The sequence below is a fragment of the Chionomys nivalis genome, chromosome 12 (genome assembly GCF_950005125.1).
Source record: "Chionomys nivalis chromosome 12, mChiNiv1.1, whole genome shotgun sequence".
Taxonomy (NCBI): domain Eukaryota; kingdom Metazoa; phylum Chordata; class Mammalia; order Rodentia; family Cricetidae; genus Chionomys; species Chionomys nivalis.
In genome coordinates, this window is record NC_080097.1 from 74389943 (window position 1) to 74410024 (window position 20082).

Here is a 20082-nt window from a genome sequence, read left to right on the forward strand (position 1 = left end):
GGTGGGCATTGCAGACTTTATATATGTAATTACTGTTATTATACTATTGTTATATTAAATGTATTTGCTCTCACTGTGCCTCCCAAGGGCCAGAGCAGGCCTCTGGATTACGGTGTTTGAACTAATTGAGTTCTTCCCTATGAAGCTCCAACTAGGACTCAGAAAATAAAACCAAGGCCATAAAGTAGCGGCTCTGCCCTTTACTGGCCCAAAACTGATAGTAAGGGAGGACGTGCCTCCCCCTCAGAGGTTCTAAGAAATTCAACGAGCTCTTTAAAGTCCCTCCTCCATTTTGCACCTACTTCTTGAGGCTGAGATGATCAGATGGGTCCAGCATAATCCAGTAATTATCTAGTGATGGCCTCAAGCTACGGTGGAGGAGGATCCCCAGGCCACTTCTTGGGGCCCATCCAGAGCTCCTGAATCTCAAGTCTGCATCCCGTTGGAGCTCATTGATAATGAAGTACTTTAGGGAGAGCGAAACACAGGCAGACACACAGGGCCTTGTGCCTCAAGACACCTGTTTATTGGGGACATGACTCTTCAACAGGGATGACAGGAATCGTACCAAAAATAGCAACGTCTACAGGGCCCCTGACAGGGCTAGAAGGGTACAGTGCCCCCCACCCCCACCCCTTATACAAAAATAAACTCTCGAGCCTATGGACCAGCAGAGGCTGGCAGGGTGGCTCCTCAGCAGGAGCGCATCCTCTACCAGCCCTAAGACCCCGTTCTCTGACCCTCACCTCTGCCACTTCTAAGGCACTGTGACTCCCCTGGGCTGGGTGGATACTGCCTGCCCACCCTCCTTCACCCACTGCCCTCTTTACCTCTTGGTCCACCTTGGGCTGGGGTACGGGTCCCACACTGCTCCCTGCTGGCTGCTCTACCCAACTACCTCTAGCGCTTCCCCGCTCCTGCGGGGTAAGCTTACTAAGCTAATCACTCCTAAGAGGGCACTCCTACCGTTCTTGCCCCCCAAGACCTGCCTCTCCAGATCTAGACAGCCCTGGGCTGCCCTCCTCTTCTAGTGGAGGGCTGGGAGGTGTCTCTCCTGACGGTGCTCGGACATAGGGTGGAGATGTGTCAGCTCGGGGCTGCCGGCGGCCCCGGGCTCGACGGCTGTGGTGTACTTGCAGATGCAAGGTCATGAGCTCAGGAGCTCCAGTGGCAAAGGGGCAGAAGAGGCAGCGGTGAAGGGCACCCCCTGACCCGGCCTCACCTCCTGGGCCTGCCCGCAGGGACAGGTCCAGGGGCTCGGCCTCACCACCTCTCCCGTTACGCAGGGTCCTCCCAGGGCTGGCAGGCTTTCTTCGGGACCCTGGTCCGGTGCTGCTCGAAAGAGGCCTGGTACTCGCAGCGCCCTCCACCCAGGTGGCAGAGGCCTGAGTTGGTTTGGCTCCTGACTGCGGCTGCAGTGAGGCTGAGCCCCGCGGGGAAGGGGGCGGGGGTTCTGGAGGAGGTCCAGGACCTGCACTGCTCCTCTGCTCTCGGTGGTGACGCTGAAGGTGATACTTGAGCGAGCCCGACTGGGTGCCTGCATAGTCGCAATGTGGACACTTGTAGGGACGCTCACCTGGGAAGAGTGGGTCAGAGTAGGTCATGGGGCCACTCTCACTGCGCGTGCACACATACACACACGCATACAACATTTTGCTCAATTTACAAACTTCACCCCAAGGCTTAGAAGCCGATTCCCCACTAAGTGATTTAGATGAATCTGAAAGCTGGCCCATCTGAAGACTGCGCAGCATGACCTCCAGCCTTGCGGTGGCTCTTGCCTCTCTTGCTCCTAGACCCGCCCCCATGAAGAACACTTCCCTCACCTGTGTGCACGCGAAGATGCACTTTCAGGTGATGTGCCGAGCGGAAAGACTTTCCACAGAAGGGGCAGTCCTTGCCAGTGGCCCCGCGGCCCGCTTCGGATCGGGTCCCTCCAACCAGCAGCCCATTTTCTTCTGCAACACGTTAAGCGGAAGTTATAGGGTCTCACTGTCTTGTCCCAGCCCAGCACCCATTATACCCACCACCTGTCTGGACGCAGGAGGAAAGGGTTTAGGGGAACATAGATTTGTTAAGAGTTAACACCTTTTTACACAGGGTTTGCCCAGTAGGGAAAAGCCCAGAAGACTGTGAAGACAGTTCTTTTGAAAAGGAAACTACAGGAGTGGTGGCCCATGTGTTGATAACTAAAAGCAGGAGACTCAGAGAGAAATAGTGTGGACCTACCTTGGGTGGCCGTAGATCTTGCCTGGGCCCCCACGGCAGGTGCAGACTGTCCTGACCCCTCACCTGAGTGGGGGTGCAGGGAAGTCAGAGTGCCCAGAGACCTGCCCCGGGCCCAGCTCTCCTCTTCTGCCTCCACCACCTCTTCTTCCTCCTCCGGTTCGTCTGTACGGTGCCGCCGAGCCCGATTGGGAAGAGCTGAAGGCAACGGGCGGAATCCCCCATAGCTTCGGCCAGCTCCAGGGTCAGCACCCTCACCATTGGGTCGTACTTCCCCAGCTCGCACACTCAGGTAGCCTAAGAGGCTTGGGGGCTCTCGGCGCTCAGCTGGAGTGGGCGCTGGGGCCAGAAGGAGCGCAGGGCCTAGTGGCTCATAAGCCAACAGGCTCAGGTCAGGAGGCTGAGGGGCCCTGGCAGGAGTAGAGCCAGGCCCCGGAGCACGCAAAGGACCCAGCTTGCTGGTGTGCACCTTCATGTGGTTCTTAAGGAACCAGGGCTCCTTGAAGCAGCGGCCACACACAGGGCATGCATGATCAAAGGAGGCCTTGTGCTTGCGCATGTGACCCTTGAGAAACCAGGACTGTGTGAAGCTCTGGCCGCACACCTGGCAACGGAACTCAGGTGGCGCCGGGGATTCCTCCGGAGGTGCAGGAGTCGGGGCAGGGTTTGCCTCCCGTTCAGGCTCTGGCCTAGGTTCAGGCTCAGGCTCAGGCTCAAGGGCAGATCTGGGTTCTGGCTGGGGTGGAGGCTGGGGCTCGGGTGTAGAAGTAGCCGCCAGGGGGCGGTCAGGAGCCCCATGGGCCGTCAGACTGTGATGCAGCAACTCCTCCTCCTGGCTGGAACCAAAACTGCACAAGCTGCACTTCCAGGGCCTGTGCAGGATATGCAGGTGGCGTTCCCGCTCTGCGGAGGTGCGAAACTTGCCTTTGCAGAAAGGGCAACGGAAGGCAGACGAGGAAGGAACCTGAGGGCGCGCCAGGCCCTCTGCAGCAGGGGTGGCCTGCATGCCCCCTGAGCTTCTGGCTCTCCCCAGTTGGGCTTCACGGAGCAGGGCGCGTTCCTCCAACTCCAGCAACAGTCGTGCAGCAGGGCTTCGTGGGCGCTCGGGCTGGTGCGTTCGAAGATGTGAGCGCAGCAGAGCCCGCTGAGCTGCTCGGTGGCCACAGTGTGGGCACTGGAAGGCTTGGGCGCCCGGGTGTGCTCGCAGGTGCAAAGCCAGGATGGAATTGAATCGGAAGCGCTTTCCGCACACAGGACAGGGGAATCGCCGTTCACCTGCACGAGTCTCAGACCAGCCCACTGCTCCCATCCCAGGAGACCCGGCGCTCACACCTGGTCCGTTGGAGTAGTGCTGCAGATCCAGTTCGCCGTCGAAGGCTGGCGGGGAAGGCTCCAGGTGGCCGACCAAGATGCGGGGACGTGAGCCCTGTGGGGAAAGATGCACGTAGAGAGGGTGGGAAGGGCCGATCTATGGAAAATGCAAAGGCATCAAAGGCACGAAGAACGGAAAATAAGAGTGTGTGGTAGGCTGGGGCCTGACCTGAGAACACTGGTGCCGCTCACCTCCAGAAGTTGTGGGATGGGTGGAAGTTAAGATACTGGGGCCAAGGTAATAGCATCTATTACTATAATAGGAAGTAAGAATGTAGGAAGGAGAGGGGGTACCGTGGAAGGAACTTGCGGGTCAAGGACAGTGCTCCACTCACCTCCATGGACCCCCTTCACATTCTTTGGTTCTGAGGATTGGAAGGAGGAGGAAGGAAAGCTGCTAATGGAGGCAACAGGTGCGGAGGTGCTAAAACAGACAGATGGATTGGAGGAAAGATGAGCCCTGGCTCTCAGCAGGAAAGTCACCCCACTTTGCAGCTGTATTCTTAAGACCCATCCCTTCTTCCTACGTGGATCTTGAGGTATCACACGCTTCCTATTTGCTGTCTTCAAAACTTGCACCCCTTGATCTGCCAATCTGTATGACAAACCCAGAGCTCCGCCCCCAAATGATGTTTTAAACACCTAGTCCAGAACCACCATCACCCCCCACCACACACACAATGTGGGAGGCCATCATAGTATACCCCTCTTCCACTCGCACGGGGCTGTGCCACTGGATAAACAAATGCGGAGGGCTAGCCATACTCCTATTATCCAAGTGGTACCAGCTCCTCTCAGACCCGGGGCCAGCCGGCCAAAATCCCTCCAGGTTCCTCCTCCTAGCTTCAGCCGGCACCCTGTCTTCTGGTCTTTCCTCCTCCCCCTCCCCCTTCCTGGATTCCTGATCCATTCATTTCCATTCATTACAGAGACTCATTCATGCATGGGAGAGAAACACCTCCCAGCAGCAGAGTCTGGAGACAGAGGGGGAGGGGCATGGAGGGAGAGCCAGCTACAGAGGGAATGAAGAGAGTTGGGGGAGGCGTGGAAGTTAAGGGGCACTACCAGCCTAGGCAAGGGGTTTAAGCTGCAAATCCCATTTAGGTTTCACCCTGTTTCAAACCTTGGAGCCTGTGGTTTGATGGGGCATCTCAGCCCCTTTGTCCAGAGCTGTTCCGAGGCAGGCTTTTCTCCTCTCTGCAGGGGAGAGGCTTCCTCACACAAGAGGAGGATTACACTGGCTCTGAGCTCAAGAGGCTGGAGTGAGGGACGGGGGGCGGGGCCTTGCCATCTGCACAGATAGGGGGATCCACACAGACTCTGAGCAGGAAGGGGTTAAAATTCTCCATCTAAAATTCCCTGTCCCTGACAAGTGCTGCACAGGGCAGGGAAGAGGAGAGTTGAGGGAGAGGATGGTGAGGGGGAGGTTCTCCTGCCATTTCACGGCTGACAGGGTCAGGAATTAGACTTCAGTGGATGGCCAGAAGTCATAACTACCTTCCTCCTTCCATACAGAACTGTATCTTGTTCAGCCCAGATGAACTTGGGCCTAGCTTTCTTTAATTTAACCTCAGACATAATATTTGATAAAGAACTTCCTTGCTGTGAGCATTATGAAACTGAAATGGGTTACTAGGAAAGAAAAGAACTCAAGCCTTACTTTGCTTACAGATCTTTAATTGAAGCAAACTGGGCCAGGAGTTAGCCCTGCTTATCAGCAAAGACAACTCTGGGGCTTCGAAGCTGCATTAATTTTCAGCACTGAGCAGACTGCCCCTCTACGGAGGGGCAGACACCTGTTACATGTGGAATCTGACCTTGGAGCATTAACAGACAAATTAACAAAATGTCCTACCCAAGTATCTCTAGACGACCACTTAACATGTGTGTTTCTGCAGCTCCAAATTCAGGCATCCACTCTTGTCCTATGGAGTCTCCAAATAAACCCTTTCCTGGGACCAACAGCCTGACCAGCCTCACTCAAAGCTGCATAAAGGTGAGTTAGATACTAAGGGTCAAGGCCATTGTGAGTCTATGTCTTACAACCATGAATAAGTCACCTCATCTCTCAGTTTACCGTCTATGAAATGAATTACAATAAATTTACATTTGTAGTCCCTGCTAACTTGAAAGTTGTGTGGTTTTAAGTCACAACACTCTTCTGGCCCCCAAGAAATGTTAAAACAAAGAGCCACTCCTTCAGTACCATGGAGAGTGCAGTGGGCTACCAGAGACACCACTTTGGCCACCTTAGAATCACAGACACAACTGGGCCGTGTTAGAGAGGCCACCAAAGAGAGGACACAGAAACTAGTGGATGAGAAAAAAAAAATCCTATTTGGGAAGTATGGAGTATCAGAGAAACCATGGAAGGGTATCAGGGGAATTACTGGGGCCTTTTGGATGCCACTGAAAATAGAAAATGCACATACCTAGAAAAATTTTAATTAGCTATACAGACTGTCATAACAGTTACAGTTTGTACATCCTGGAATGGGTTACTGAGGCATCGTATTTGAGTCCATCACATTCTGTTGCTTTCCTGGGGATTCCCGGAACATCCTGGTGTACAGCCAATCTGGTATATTCAGAGGAAGCAGATGGCTGAGGGGTGTGTGTGTGTGTGAATATTGCATGGTCATAGCTGACTAACCTATGGGCGCATATTCTGATCCTGAGAAGACGCTAGGCCCTAGAATAATGCCTGTAAAACACCAAGCAAAATGTCTCCTAGGAAAACGGCTTATATCTGAGGCAAAAGGAGCAGAAACAGGGCACGGCTTCCTCCTCCTCCCCCGAGCAACACCAACCACACTGCATGTAGCAGTTCCCAGGATGGACAGCAGTGACACATAAGAGGGCCTAAATGGAAGTTGAATTTCTCCTCAGGGTTAGTTCCCCAGAAGGTGGCCTAAAATCAGTAAAATCCACCGAGACCTCCTAGGCCCAGGCAAGATGGCTTCCGTCATCTCCATCAAATCAGGTCTCAGGCACCGGATCTCATAAATTGCTCTCGAAAGGGGAGGGCACCAACAGAGACAGAGTGTGACCTGGTTTGCAACCTAAGTCAGACATGTATTGTCTGTGGGCAAGCCTCGCATTTTTCTACACTCAAGGCTTAAACACCACCCGAGCCTGGGCCAGGGAGTAGCAGTGACCTACTTTCCAGACCCAGGGGGAATCAGGGGTTATCTTGCTCCTGTGTGTATCTTTGCAGGATGCAGGACCAGCGGTACACATGAGAAGTATTTTCAAAGCAACAGGCCAATTACTTTTATACGCTAGGAGAACTGATGCAGAAAGGTAGGACCCCCAAATCCTACAGAGGATGGTGGTGAGAGACTTACAGAAGAATCAGCTAAATCAAGGACCAAGAAGATTCCCCCACCCCAAATCTTGTGATTCAAAATGTTTTAAGGTCAAGTGTTCAATAGCAAAGGATTAGGGTCTCTGGGGCCTAGCTGTAAGTAGGCCTCTGCCCCTGGTCATCCCCAACACATGAATTTTTTTTCCTTGTCGGCAATTTCCCCTCTCCTAAATCAGCTAATGAATATGAGCCACTTCGATAGATGAGATTAAATCGAAAGGGGGCTATTAGACTGTGCGGAGTCAGGACCACCCGGAGAACACATACAGACCAACAACTCACTTTACGTTCTCTCCGTGGCTCTCTGAACCCCACTGCTCTGAAAGCTGCTTCAAATACACACTACACTGAACCTCGACACCTTTTAGAGTTCTTGGAAAAGGGATAGGGGGGCATGAAATTTCAGTCATGGGCTCCCAAATAACTATCGAGAGGTGAGAGGGAGGCACAACCCCGGCACACAATCTTCTCCCATACCCATGTTCTAGCATGTCCTAACTTGACCCCGATTCTGAAAGTTCTGAGGAGCCCGGGCTGGGGCAGAGGGGGGTGGGAGAGAGACGGCCTTAAATCCCTCTAACTAGAGCTGGCCCTTAAAAAAGTCAGTGTTAGTGCCTGTAAGAGCCTGAGTTCTCAGCCTGGGAGGTGGGTAGGAGACCCTCTGGGAGAATATCCCTCTCGAAAACTGGTAGGCAGAGCAGGACCTGTGCTCTCGCACGAGGGGCTCCACCGGCACACCCCACACTCCACCCGCGGAAAATAATCCAGGAGGACGATGGGGGCAGGGTGGGACATAGGGAGGCCAGAGCTCAGCTACCCCGGGCCAGGAGAACAAAAGCAGAGTTACAGCCGCCTCCGCGGCTGCCGCGGGCCGAGCTCTTTGTGACACTTTGTTTGGGACACAGAGAGAAGCACCCCCATCCTCTCCCCTCCCCCCCCCGTGCCCAGCCCGGTCCCGGGGAGTTAGGGCTCCGTCTCCCGCCCCCACCCGCTGCACCTGGGCCGGGGGTGCACCTCCACTCCGTTCACCGCTCCCCCACCGCGCACCCTCACCACCCCCCCGCACCCCAGGTCGCCGAGCCCGGCCTCACGGCCCCTACAAAGCCGCGCGCCCCCGCCCCGCGCCGCCCCGCGGCCTCCCCTCCGTGCCCGGCTCCCGGCTCCCCCACCTGGCCCCCTCCCCCGGACCCCCCCAACTCTCACGCCGGCCCCGCCGCCCCCACCCCGCCCCCCGGAGCTGCGGGCGAAGTTTGCCGGGGCCGCACGGCGCCCCTCCCCCGCCCCCGCCCCCTGCACCTGCTCCGCGCGCGCCCCCTCCGGGAGGGGCGGGGAGGGCGGCGGCGGGGGGGCGCGGGGGGAGCGGCTACTCACGAGCCCCGGCGGGCGGCGGCGCGGGCGGCGGCGGCGGCGGCGGGCCGGCGGCGCGGGCGTCAGCGTTACGTGGGGCCGGGGGAGATGCGCCGGGCCCCGGCCCCCCCGCCCCCGGCCCGGCCCCCGCCCCTCCCCGGCCCTCCGCCCCCGGCCCGGCCCGCATTGTGTACGGCGGGAGGCGGCCCGGCCATTAGCATGCGGGGGGCGGCGCGGCGCGGCGGGCTGTGCGCTCGGGCTCCGAGGCCGGGGGACCCCCAGAGCGGCAGGAGGCGGCCGCCAGGGGGTGCGGGCCTGGGGGGGGGGGGTCGGGGGCGTCGCGCGAGGAGGAGGGGGCGGGGTGGGGCGCGCAGACCGTTCCTCGAGGGGACTGGAGGAGATTGTGAAAGGTCATCTTGTCCTTCCCCCAGCCTCCAAGCGGGACTGCCCCTCCCACCCTAGACCCGGACATACCAGGGAAGGAGTTGGCTCTGTCGCTGCTTCTGCCCCAACATGCACAGGCTCGGGAAGTTCTTCCTGGGGTTTTATCTCAAAGCCTCTCCCTTACAATTTGTCTCTCTTTTGGGAGAGGAGGAGGGGCGATTATAGAGATAGTTAATGTCTGCCGTACAAGAAACATTATTAAAGTTACTCTTCCGTCTTTGCCGTTCTGGATAAACACTTCTCGCTGCCGCTTCGTGAATTCTGTTTTCCGTTCTTTAAGACACTTTAATGACTCTTCAATGCAACAATATTTACTGAGTGCTTACCAAGAACCGGCGCTGTGCTCAACCCTGGGGGAGATGTAGAGAAGAGGGGGATGTGATACTTTCTCCCGACGCGATTATAGCCCAAACAGTGGCTGTACACTCCTAAGTGGCATACTCAGATTTAGTCAATATTTACACGATGCTTGTTCACGTATTTAGCAGCATGAGATCTTTCCAGTAATCCTCTAATAAAAACTCCCATTTACAGGTAAGAAAAAGATGCTCGAGGTCTCTCCTTCCACTGGCCTGCAAATTCAGGGATCCTCACCGCAAGGCCTACATCTCAACCTTGCCATTAAACAAAGTCAGCTCTCTTGGTGATTGAAAAGAGAGGAACCAGGCACAAACAGATGTCTGGTTCCCTTTAAGCTGCGATTCCGGGTGTCCAGGAAGGCAGTGTGGATACAGCGCCCCAGTGAGTAGGGCAGGAGAAAGCCACTTTTCCCTTCCTCCTGGGCCTCAACTCCCAGGCATCTTCTGGTTCCGTTTCTTTTATTTTCGGTGATTATAAATAATAGCCACCTCTTTATGTGGTATGTGCTGGGCTAACTAATTCATATGCATTTTCTCTTAGTGCTCCAGGCAACCCCATGAGGTTGGTATTATTAATTTCTCTTTACAGATAAGGAAGTAGATTAGGCAACTTGACTGAGGTCAGCCAGAAAGATCAGGGACACAGCACAGGTAGTCTCATCTCGAGACCACAGGCTCTTTCCTATATTTGATCTGGTTCTCTTACTGTGGAAATACATGTTCTCACCTTGGCTTCTGAGTAAGACATACAGAATATGGAGGGCGGGCCCATCTGTATGACCTCAGCACCAATAATGGTGCCTCTACCCACCCTGGGGCATCAGCTACCCTTCAGGGGCATACTGTTGTTAATTCTGCCTTGTCAGGGAATAAACTGGAGTTCAAACAGGTAAAATAACGTCACAATGATGTAGCCAAGGTCACCAACCTGGGAAAAGTGTCACAGCCAAGATTCTAGCCCAGGCTACGGGAATCTTTCTCAAAAACATCGGTACAGTATCCTTTTCAAGACTGAACATTTGGGCACCACAGTGTTGTTCACTGAGTCAGAACAATCTTGAACTATGTACAGGGCGTGTCCTCCAATTATCAATCAATCAATGTCCAATTTTTTAAAAAAGCTCTCAAGAAAGAAAGGAGCAAGGGCTGGAGACTGAGCTCGGTGGTAGAATGCTTGCCTAGCATTGACAGAGCCCTGGGATCCCCAGAGCCGCCTTCGAAAAAGCGGTAAGGAGGAAGGAGACACCTTCCAGAAAAGCCGGGGACGCAAACTGGCCCAGGAGGAGCAGTCCAGATAATCTCACTAGGGCAGAGCAGGTAATCTGAGGAGTGATGAGCCAAAGAACAAAGAGAAGATGGAAATAAGGGGAGACTGAGGTCTAGGGTGATTCTGTACATCGGGGTGAAGTAAGATGAAGAAGATGGGGGGACTAGGACAACAGGAAGTGGGGAGAGTGAGGCAGGCCTTGGTGGCTTGAGGGGTGAACTGAGGGTGACGTCTACGTGGCCACTCCTTGGGTCCTTAGGCCCTCGTAGTGACCTTTGCCCCACCACACCTCAGCTCTGACAGACTACGTGCCAGGAAATTTTGTCTGCACTGAGCTACCAGCTGAGTTCCAACCCTCTGGAGTGGCTGCTTCAGACTAGGTAGGTATAACGTGCTGGGCCTCAACTCTGAATTGGGAGTTGGCAGAAGGTAAACGAGAGCAAGGTTGTATTTCCTGAATGACCCCATAATGAGTTTTTCCAATCCAGGAAGCACCGTCCTTAGCGGCAAGGGAACCATGGACCACAGTGAGGATCTGGCGAGGCAGGAGAGGCCCAGTCTTCGTCTGGAAAAGCTACAGCACTGGGCAAGACACAGGCAAAGTGGACACCTACTGGTGGTGGCGGTGAGGCCAGGTTGCCCTGATTCAGGTTTTGGCCAGTTCAATTCCATCCATATTCAGTGAATACATACCCTGCGCCAGAAACTTTGCTAGGCTGGGGGTGCGGGGCCGGGAGGGGATGTGGAAATGAACAAGGTAAAACCCTTCCAAGTAGCTTGCCGTACTTGCGCAAAGGTGAGTAAACTATAAAATGAGGCAGAAGGAAAAAATAGCATCTAATTTTTAAATTTCACTTCTTTAACTGCCTTTTTTTTTTTTTAACCTTCCTTTTATCCCAACTACTGGTATCTAAAGGTGAAAACATTGTGGGGAAAGAGAATCAGCCCGTCCCCTCTAATTCCCCAACTCTGGCCTCCAGGTGAGCCAGCTCTGGCTGGCCATAGTCACGGTGCCCTTCACGATCTCAGTGGCCTGCTTGAGCTCTGCCTGTCACATGGCCACAGCACTGCCACTCTGGCCTGGAGCCTCGGTGAGACCCACAAGGAGTGAGAGGAAGATCCCGGGGACCTCTGTCTGACAAGAGCTCACATGTCCCCCTTCTCACCACTCAGGGTCTCCTCACTGGGATCATCACCCTTGAGCTTCGCAGAGCGCCCTGTTTCTGGAAGGTGAGAGAAGAGAATACAAGCTCGTCCCCCGACTTCCCAATGTAGCACACACTATCGCTGAGCTACAGCCCAGCGCTTTCCCTCCTCTAAGTTTACTCAATGGTCTTGAACATATTCTGGAGTCCAGTGAGGCCTTGAACTTTGAATCCTCCTGCCTCAGACTTCTAGATTACAGGCCTATGCCACCACCACCACCAGTCCTGCCTCTGAGTTTTGTTTTCGGCTAGAGTATAGGTGGAGTTTAAGCTCGGAATGAGTCCCCTAGGCTGGGCAGGGCTGAGCTGGCTCACTGGTAGGTGCAGGCCATGATGATATCCAACACCTTCAACCTGATCTTGGGCTTCATCGTGGAGGTGATAGAAGTGACGAAGACAGCCTTGGGGCCTGCCCCTACTGGCCCCATCCAGGAACAGGTGAGTAAAGAGAAAGGTACAAGGGAGGAGAAATGGTAGAAGAAAACGAGCTGAACCCCCAAAGCATCCTCACCTTGCTACCTGCAGCTGACAGGGTTGCTGGTGCTAGAACTCAGCGCGGAGGCCTTCACCCTAGGAGGAGTGCTGGTCTCAACATATGCCCTGTTCTTGCTGAGCCAGAGGAAGCAAGGATGCTTCACGAGGTCAAGTCTGCACTACCAGGAACTACAGGAGGTAGGGGGTGAGGGAGGAAAACATGAAGCCGCCAGCTTCCAGCTAATTTTTCTTCTGGCTGTCCTTGTAGTGGGGCAGTAGGGAAATGAAGGGCTGACGCTGACCGGCTTTCTGGCATTGGACGTTCATGCCCCTAGTAACGGTTGTGAAGGAACTGGGTATTTAATGGGACTACACGAGTGTGCAAACGTTAGTAGGCTGCCTTAATGTAGTATTGGAAAGACTCGAGAAGCTGGGAGGGTTCTGCTTCCACCTGGAGTTTTGCCTTTCTTGACCCTAAAATTTGCTCACATCTGTTTTCAGGGTCTCTCTGAGATGGAGGAGGTTTCCGGTTTGGAGGATGGTCCCATGGTGGCTAGCACCCGAAACAGAACAGATGAATGAGTGGCCACTGCCCTCCTCCACCAAAGGGGGCATTCTCCTGGCACTTTCGCGTCGTGCCCCTCCCTCGGACTAGAACTGAACTCCCCCAAGATGTGCGTGAAGCCCACAGGAGTGCCCTCAGTTTTTCCTCAAACCAGGCCCAGCTCTCTTCTCTTCCCCACTCGAGGAAGATCTTGTCACCTCGTTTCTAGTCAAGCTGCTTCCTCCCTTGCATTCTTGGCCTCCTTCCTCCCTGCCTCTCCATCCATATTCACATCTGCCTCATCTCAGTTTCCGTCTGTTCACCTTTCACAATCCCATCCACTCCGAGCCCGGCTGCTGCACCCGCCAACCCAGAATCCGCGTCGGTTGTGCTCCGGGTCTCCCTTGGATCCGGGTCCTGCCTAAGTCACTGGAGACTACAATTCCCAGGATGCCCCGCTACCCCGTGACCTACTGGAAAATAAAGAGCCTTCCCTCGGCGGCGGGGGCGCTGTGCATCTGCTGAGTGACGCGAGGCGCCGGGAGCAGGGCCTAGCCGAGTTTCCTCGGACGCGACCACTGGCCCCGCGTGCAGGGAGGAGCCGGGCGGGCCGCCGCGCACAGCGGTGCCGCCACCGCGGCCGGGCAGCCGCAGCCGGCTGGGGGTCTCCAGCCCTCCAGCCCGCAGCTGCCCACACTGGCTGAGGCTGGGGGCCGGCGCCGGGCCCAGCCGCGCTTCCCCAGGTGCTGCCGCCGCGCCCCTCGCGCCGGTGCCCAGGTTCAAAGTCCTGAGACTTGGAGCGCGCGCGAGAAGGGGGTTGGAGATGATGAGTCAGAGGCGCCGGCCCTCCTCGCCCCCTCCCCCCCGGACCGGGCGCTGGAGAGGACGGGCTGGCTGGGCAGGCGGGGGTACCGACCTAGGGCTTTCCCGCCTCTGAGCGAGCACGCTGGTCGACCGAGCCCGCGTGGCCACCACCCTTTGCAAGGCGGGAGCGGGACTGTGCAGGCTCGGGCTCTCTGCCGGCCCCGGCGGGCCTTTGATCCCTGCTGCCGTACGGTCGCAGAAGCTCTGGTTGCACTGAGCCCACACCACTTGTGACCTCTGCAAGTGTACAAAGATGACAGGCTCGGGTGGTTTGGGGAGAAAGCCCAGGAAAATGGTGGATCCCGATACCACCAGGGGGCAGCTTAGTCGCTGCTAAAAAGTAGAAATTAGCTAGGCCTAAGAGAACTCACCCCAAATTCACATAGTGCCCGGGATGGGTGTTCGTCTCACATCATTTTTGCTCCCACTTGAGAAGGCTTCTTTCCCTAGAGAATGCTGCTTCTCCGGGCTCAGGCAAGCCCAGGTACAGTGAGGCTAGAGCGCAGCCTGGCTGGCTTGCCTTGACATTGCAGTGGCGCCAGCGGCAGATCCTTTCTGTTTGTGACACCTTGGGAGTGGTAATAGTCGCCCTATGACAAAGTTACGTGTGAGTATTAGTGGGTGGAGACAGCTCTGGAATGGAGAGAACCCAATCTGGGCCTCCCCCATTCTTTCTCTCCCCCAATCAGACTGCAGGAATGAAGGGCTCCTGTGTGAAGGGCTCTGAAAAGAAGATCTTTCTTCAAAGTCAGGACCTAGTGACCAAAGAAACTATGGAGGGAAACCAGCAATTTGTTGTCTTCCAGCTGTTTCTGTTGTGATCGGAAACCTGGAAATTGCATTCTGGATCTTAAGAGATGGTCTGTGACCGTGCACATGGGTCTTTCACAATGCTGAATGCTCAGAGCCAAGACCTCAGTGGTTTTGTTTCTCGTTTATTGTCCAAAGTAACTGGCAAGGGGCTTTGTTCATTGTAAATTATTCAAATCCCTACGATGCTGAAGCTGGAACTTGCCTTGTAGATCAGGCCGTCCTCGAACTCCCGTTTGACCCACAAGTTGTGAGTGCGATAATTACAGCATATATGCCACCATGCTCGACCAAGCCGCAGTCGGGTCTTCATAATATACGACGTGTCGCCATGAAGTTCTCCCGCCCCACCCCCTTACCAGCAGGTGAAAAAGCCTGAATTCATGAATTCTGCCATGCTGCATGGTAACTTCCACCACAGCTTATCGGTCAAAGCAAATCATAAAGCCACACTCAATTTCATGGAAAAGGTAATGTAGGAAATGAGGGGAAGCAGAAATAATTGAAAGGAAAGGTTTGGAATTTGAATCTTGAATCGCTAAATAGCTGGAATTTGACAATTAGCAGTTACACCCATTCCTGTTTGTTTACTTCAGTGACTCCCATGTGAAATTCTTGATGAGGAAAAAAAAAAAAACAGGTGTCAGGAAAACCTGGATTCTGATTCTGTTGGTTGGGCAAGTAAAATCTGCCTGAACTATACTTTGTTCACATAGCCATTCTATCTTATTTCTCCTTATTTTGCTGAAGCATAAGGCTAAAGTAGAGTCAGACAAGGAAAAGTACTTTAAAACTATGAGGCACTCGAGAGGACAAAAATGCATTGTGTAAGGCGGCATATAGTGGTGTGAGCAGGTGATGGGAGAGATGACAGGGCTGGAGGGAACTCAGCGGTGCACACTCCAAGTGTGGATGGGGGTGTGTACACACCTCCAGCTACTGCCATGACTTCCATTTTGAAGTTCAGAAATTTTGACTTTGTAAAATACTCTAATTTTAAGATATTAATAATGACATAGTTTTTTAGTTCAATGGTCAAATTCCAGATTTAAATGCCAGTTTCTGCATTATGCAGATAATACTACAAGAATTTGATTTGAATCCCCACACACAGGAGACAGAGGTAGGAGGATCACTGTGAGTTCGAGAACAGCTTGATCCACAGAGCGAGTTCTAGGACAGCTGGGGCTACACAGGGAGAACCTGTCTTGAAAAGTCAAAAACCACCACCAACAACAAAAAGAATTCTGGTTTGGGGTGTACAACATGATTTATGTAGCTCCTGTGAATAACCGTGTGTTGGAGGGGTTAAACATGAAGTTACCCCTCTAGTGCACTGCTTTTCAGGAAAAGGTCATTTTGCACATATGAAGAGATTTTTGATGTTCAGCTGAGGGTAGGGTGGTAAGGGAATGTGGCAGGTGCGTTAGCATAGAAACCAGGAGTTTGCCACGAGCTCCTCTTCGGGCTGTGAAGTTTCGCCCTCCACACCACTGGCCAGAGTCCCTGGCTGCTCTGGAACCGCATTGCTACCATGCTCCTATGACCAATCCGTCTGCACCGATCTGGCAGCCTCTATGGAGGTCACCCATTTTATTTGAATCAGAACTTAACAAAAAGAGATTGTGACTAGGCTCCTGCTGACGTCAGTTTTTAAAGGTCGTGACCCCCGCCCCATTCTCTTGGTTTTACCCGTTGAAGAGAGCGTTCATGTTGGGTGGCTTCATATGCATCTTAAGCCTGTGAGAGTTGGGGTGGGAGAACCCATTCTGGCGAATGTTACTCTCATTTCTTTGAAATTCAGTCGTTTATTCTGACTTTGAATACACTGAATACAACTGACGATAGTTCCCAAGTGAATTCTTTTCCTTTTCTCGACCTGTTTTTTGGCTTGAATTTTAAGCCTCGGGTTGAGTCCTCTGCTGCCATCTCGTGGCCTCTTGTTGCCTGGGTTGAGGTCTCGCAAAGTGTCTTCCTGCTAGAAATGGCGCTAGAAAATGACTTAGGGCAAAGAATTTCCTCTTCGCTTTGTGAAGCCCTACCAGACTTCCCCTCCCCGCCCCCATCTCACGAGTCATTGGGCAGCTGGGAAGCCTGGCCTCAGCTGGGGACGGTACCCTCTGGTCATCCGCATCCCTCTGGGCCTCCAGTCGGCTATACATTCCTGGCCAGGAGCCACCAGCTCAGACGACCAGCAGCAATGGACGCTGGACCTGCCTGTTCGTCCTAATTAACGCGCCTGCACTGGGTTTCTCCCCATCGCAGCAGAGCACCCCCGTGTGGTGCCTGGTGCCGTGTTCCTGTCTAGGCCTGCTTCTTGTTGCGCTGTACCCACGTCCTTTATCTGGGTTGGCCCAGCTACTTCAGATTTGACTTACCGTTGACGTGCTGAAGGCAATGGTGTGGTCCCATAGTGCCAGTTAACACAAAGGGATTTGCACACGAATGATCGGGTCTATCACCAGGGGATTGGGCGGCAGGACGATTGTGCAGGGACTCCATTTCTGAGAGAAAGCAGGAAAGTGTGTTCAGTTGGTGCTATTTCTGGTTTTGTTATAACGAATTCATATAGCATCTAAAGCACCAGTGTTCATAAAACACCAGGTACTGGGCCGGAGCTAGAACTAGGGGTTAAGAGTGCTCACGGCAGCTGTCGGCACAGGTGTGGTGGCTCCGGGGATCCGCAGGCACTTCATGCACATAGTACATACATATTCAGGCAGGCTCATACACAGACACAAAAATAAATAAAAAGCTTAAAAAAAAAGTTACTATCACAAACTCAGCTTAGAACTGTCCCCTGCTAGCTCTTCTTGCTACCCATCCTTCATAGTTCCCAACCTCAGCCTTCTGCTGAAGAAGAGTTAAGCGTGGCATCCTGGGCCTGAAATACCAGCACTCAGGAGCCTAATGTAGGAGAACCTAAGTCCAAACCCAGGCTGGGCTACATAAACAGAAAGTGGAAGCCCAGCAGTGATGGCGCACACCTTTAATCCCAGCACTTGGGAGGCAGAGGCAGGTGGATCTCTGAATTAGAGACCAGGCTGGTCTACAAAGAGAGTTCCAGGACAGCCAGAGCTACACAGAGAAACTGTCTCCAAACAACAAAAGAGAAGCACACTGAAAAGATAATATAAAAACACATTAAGGATAACACATCCAGAAGATGAGTACCATCTACTGCTCTGTCTGCCTTCTTTCCCTCCACCCCCACCTGATTTCTGCACATCGTTAACAAAGTTTCTTTGTGGGTTCTCATCTCAAGGTACAATCTGTGTTAAGTGCCCCCTTTGTGTACAGTGTAATGTGCTCACTTCTAAGCTTTGGTAAGAATATTAAGCATAGCAGCAAAAAGATTTTTGCCTTTATAAATCTCAAATTATGATGAAGAGAAATTGTCCTTCGTAAACCTAACATGTGAAACTACCCCCAATGGCTGCTCACTAGAGAGAGGATAGTTCTCAGTTGGAAAGAGGTACGAGACCAAGCCAGTTTCCAAAGAGGAGCTTGCTTTGGAGCTGGGCTTACAATGTGCCTTCTCATGCACTGACAGGCAGTTAAAGCAAACACCCACTCTCCCTGACTGAATTAGATGGCTTCTCATTTCTCTGTCAACACTCAAGCTCACTTGGTTTCTCAATAGTGTTTAATTTTTAAAAAATTTTTTTAAACCAGGCTGGCCCAGAACTCGCTCTGCAAATCAAGCTGTCCTCGAACTCACAGTGATCCTCCTGTCTCTGTCTCTTGGGTGCTGGAATTACAGGTGTGCACCATCACATGTAGTTGGTAATTTTTTTCCCCAAAATGTGGTATCACTGTGTAATCTTGACTGGCCTGTAACTCTCTATATAGACGAGACTGGCCTTAAACTCACAGAGAGCGGTTGGTCTATGCCTCAGGTCCTCCACGCTTAACCTCTGAGCCATCTCCAACCCCTGTGTGTGGACATATGTTTTTTTTTAATTTTTAGATTTATTTGTTTTATGTTTATGACTGCTTTGCCTGTGTGTGTATGTATTGCACCATGTGAGCGCCTGGTGCCTATGGAGGTCAGAAGAGAGCTTCAGATCCCTTAGAACTGGAATTAGGCATGGTTGTGAACTGCTATGTAGAACTGAAGCCAGGTCCTCTGCAAGATCAACAAGTGGTCTTAGCTGCTGACTCATCTCTGCTATCGGGATGACCGGCCAAGGCGGGGGCACTCCTAAAACAGGTCCTCGGGGCGGCGTGGCCTTACCGCACTGGGAGCGCAAGGTCTTTGTTGTGGAAGGCTGCTCTGTCCTGGCCCTCATCGCTGGGCTCTACCTACCGGGTCTCCCCACTACCATGACAACCAAAACTGTTTCCAAGTTTTGCTATCTAGTGTTCAAAAGAGCAAATCATTCCACCCTGCCTTAAGATGTAATTGTCCTAGGCGGCCGTGAGAAAGGTGGGCACGTTCTCAAGACTCCTGTATTTAAAGAGACACAGAGGCTACAGGAGCCTGCAGTGTGTCCAGATGTCTGCGTTCCTCCTCTCACCTTTGCTGCTCTTCCTCCTTTGCTGCTTTCAAGTTTGTTTGTTTTTAATTTAAAATTCTATTTTTCTTTTAGGAGACAGGGTTTCTCTGTACAGTCTTGACTGTCCTGGAACTTTCTCTATAAACCAGGCTGGCCTCGAAGTCAGAAAGCCTTCCTGCCTCTGCCTTCTGAGTGCTGGAATTAAAAGCATGTGCCATCACTGTCTGGCCAATTTAACATTTTTAATTTGTTTCTATGTTTATGAGTGTTTTGCCTCCATGTTAGAAAATGCCACATGACTGAAATGCTCATAGAGGCCAGAAGAGAGCATTAGGTCCCTGGACCTGCAATTGCAGACAGTGGTGAGCTGCCACATGGGTGATGGGAATTAAACCTGGGTCCTCTGGAAGAGTAACCAGTTTTCCGAACTGCTTTCCAGCCCCTCCTGTCCTTTAAATTTTGTTTTATATGTATGAATTTTTTTCCCTACACATGTATCAGGAATGCCAGCCTGGTGCCCCCAGGCTGGAAGAGGACACTGGCTCTCCTGGAGCTGTAACCATGTCTGTACTGGGAATCAAACCCAGGTCTCAGCAAGAGCAGTAGGTGCTCTTAACTACTGAGTCATCTCTTCAGTTCGTCCTCCTGAGTTTCTGCCTTGAGCAAAGCCCAATCCCAGCGCTCAGTGTTACATGTTGGCCCTCAGTCCCAACAGCCAACCACGTTTGATAATATTTCCTCTTGCTCTTGAAGCAGCTCTGTCCTTCCCAGCAGCATCACAGATTCTGGACCAGTTTTGTGCCCCTGCTTCCCTCTGATGCTTTTTTCATGTCAACAAATGAATGTGACCGTGCTCAAGAGCCCTCAGTCCTCTCTGTCATCCAAAAGAGCGAGTCCGGCCATTTTAAAATGGGGCACCACCGTTGTGATCCGGCCCCCACCTAGCTTCCGTATTGTCTCTCACACACCTTTCCTGGAACATCACAGTTCGCTAACTTGAAGAAGGCAGCATTAATGTAGAACCTTAAATCAATTATTTGGGAGCTGGAGAGATTGCTCAGTGGTTAAGGGTATGTAATTCTCTTACAGAGGACCCATGTCCCGTCCCCAGCATCTGCAGAGTAGCCCGCACCTGCTTGTAACTCCAGCTCCAGGGGATCTCGCAGTCTCCTGTGGTTTCTGCTGACTTCTGCCCTCCCTCATGCATAGACCTACTCACAAACACACAGATGGGCACGTAACTGAAAATAATGTAAAAATATTTCAAAATTATTTATATACATGCCAAATACCTTTACCTTATCT

General features: G+C 52.9%; 2 protein-coding genes across 9 annotated transcripts; one reads left to right on the forward strand and one right to left on the reverse strand.

The window, feature by feature from the left end:
* Nucleotides 1-516: 516 nt before the first annotated feature.
* Nucleotides 517-14015, reverse strand: Znf219 (zinc finger protein 219). Of its 7 annotated transcripts, XM_057786079.1 has the most exons (6): nucleotides 13840-14015; nucleotides 8786-9105; nucleotides 3933-4021; nucleotides 2230-3652; nucleotides 1827-1958; nucleotides 517-1576 (listed from the first exon to the last, which is right to left on the reverse strand). In XM_057786079.1, exons 3-6 carry the CDS (start codon nucleotides 3936-3938, stop codon nucleotides 963-965), a joined length of 2175 nt encoding a protein of 724 aa, XP_057642062.1. In that variant the 5' UTR covers nucleotides 3939-4021; nucleotides 8786-9105; nucleotides 13840-14015; the 3' UTR covers nucleotides 517-962. The 7 variants fall into 7 exon arrangements, with proteins under 7 accessions (XP_057642062.1, XP_057642061.1, XP_057642060.1 ...); XM_057786078.1 differs by lacking the exon at nucleotides 8786-9105; XM_057786077.1 differs by lacking the exons at nucleotides 8786-9105; nucleotides 13840-14015 and adding an exon at nucleotides 8336-8666.
* On the forward strand, nucleotides 9941-13045 carry Tmem253 (transmembrane protein 253). Of its 2 annotated transcripts, XM_057786084.1 has the most exons (7): nucleotides 9941-10761; nucleotides 10870-11006; nucleotides 11362-11472; nucleotides 11555-11611; nucleotides 11908-12007; nucleotides 12089-12258; nucleotides 12562-13045. In XM_057786084.1, the coding sequence occupies exons 2-7, from the start codon at nucleotides 10899-10901 to the stop codon at nucleotides 12640-12642; spliced, it is 627 nt and encodes a 208-aa protein (XP_057642067.1). In that variant the 5' UTR covers nucleotides 9941-10761; nucleotides 10870-10898; the 3' UTR covers nucleotides 12643-13045. The 2 variants fall into 2 exon arrangements, with proteins under 2 accessions (XP_057642067.1, XP_057642066.1); XM_057786083.1 differs by having other exon boundaries at nucleotides 9941-11006.
* Nucleotides 14016-20082: the final 6067 nt, after the last annotated feature.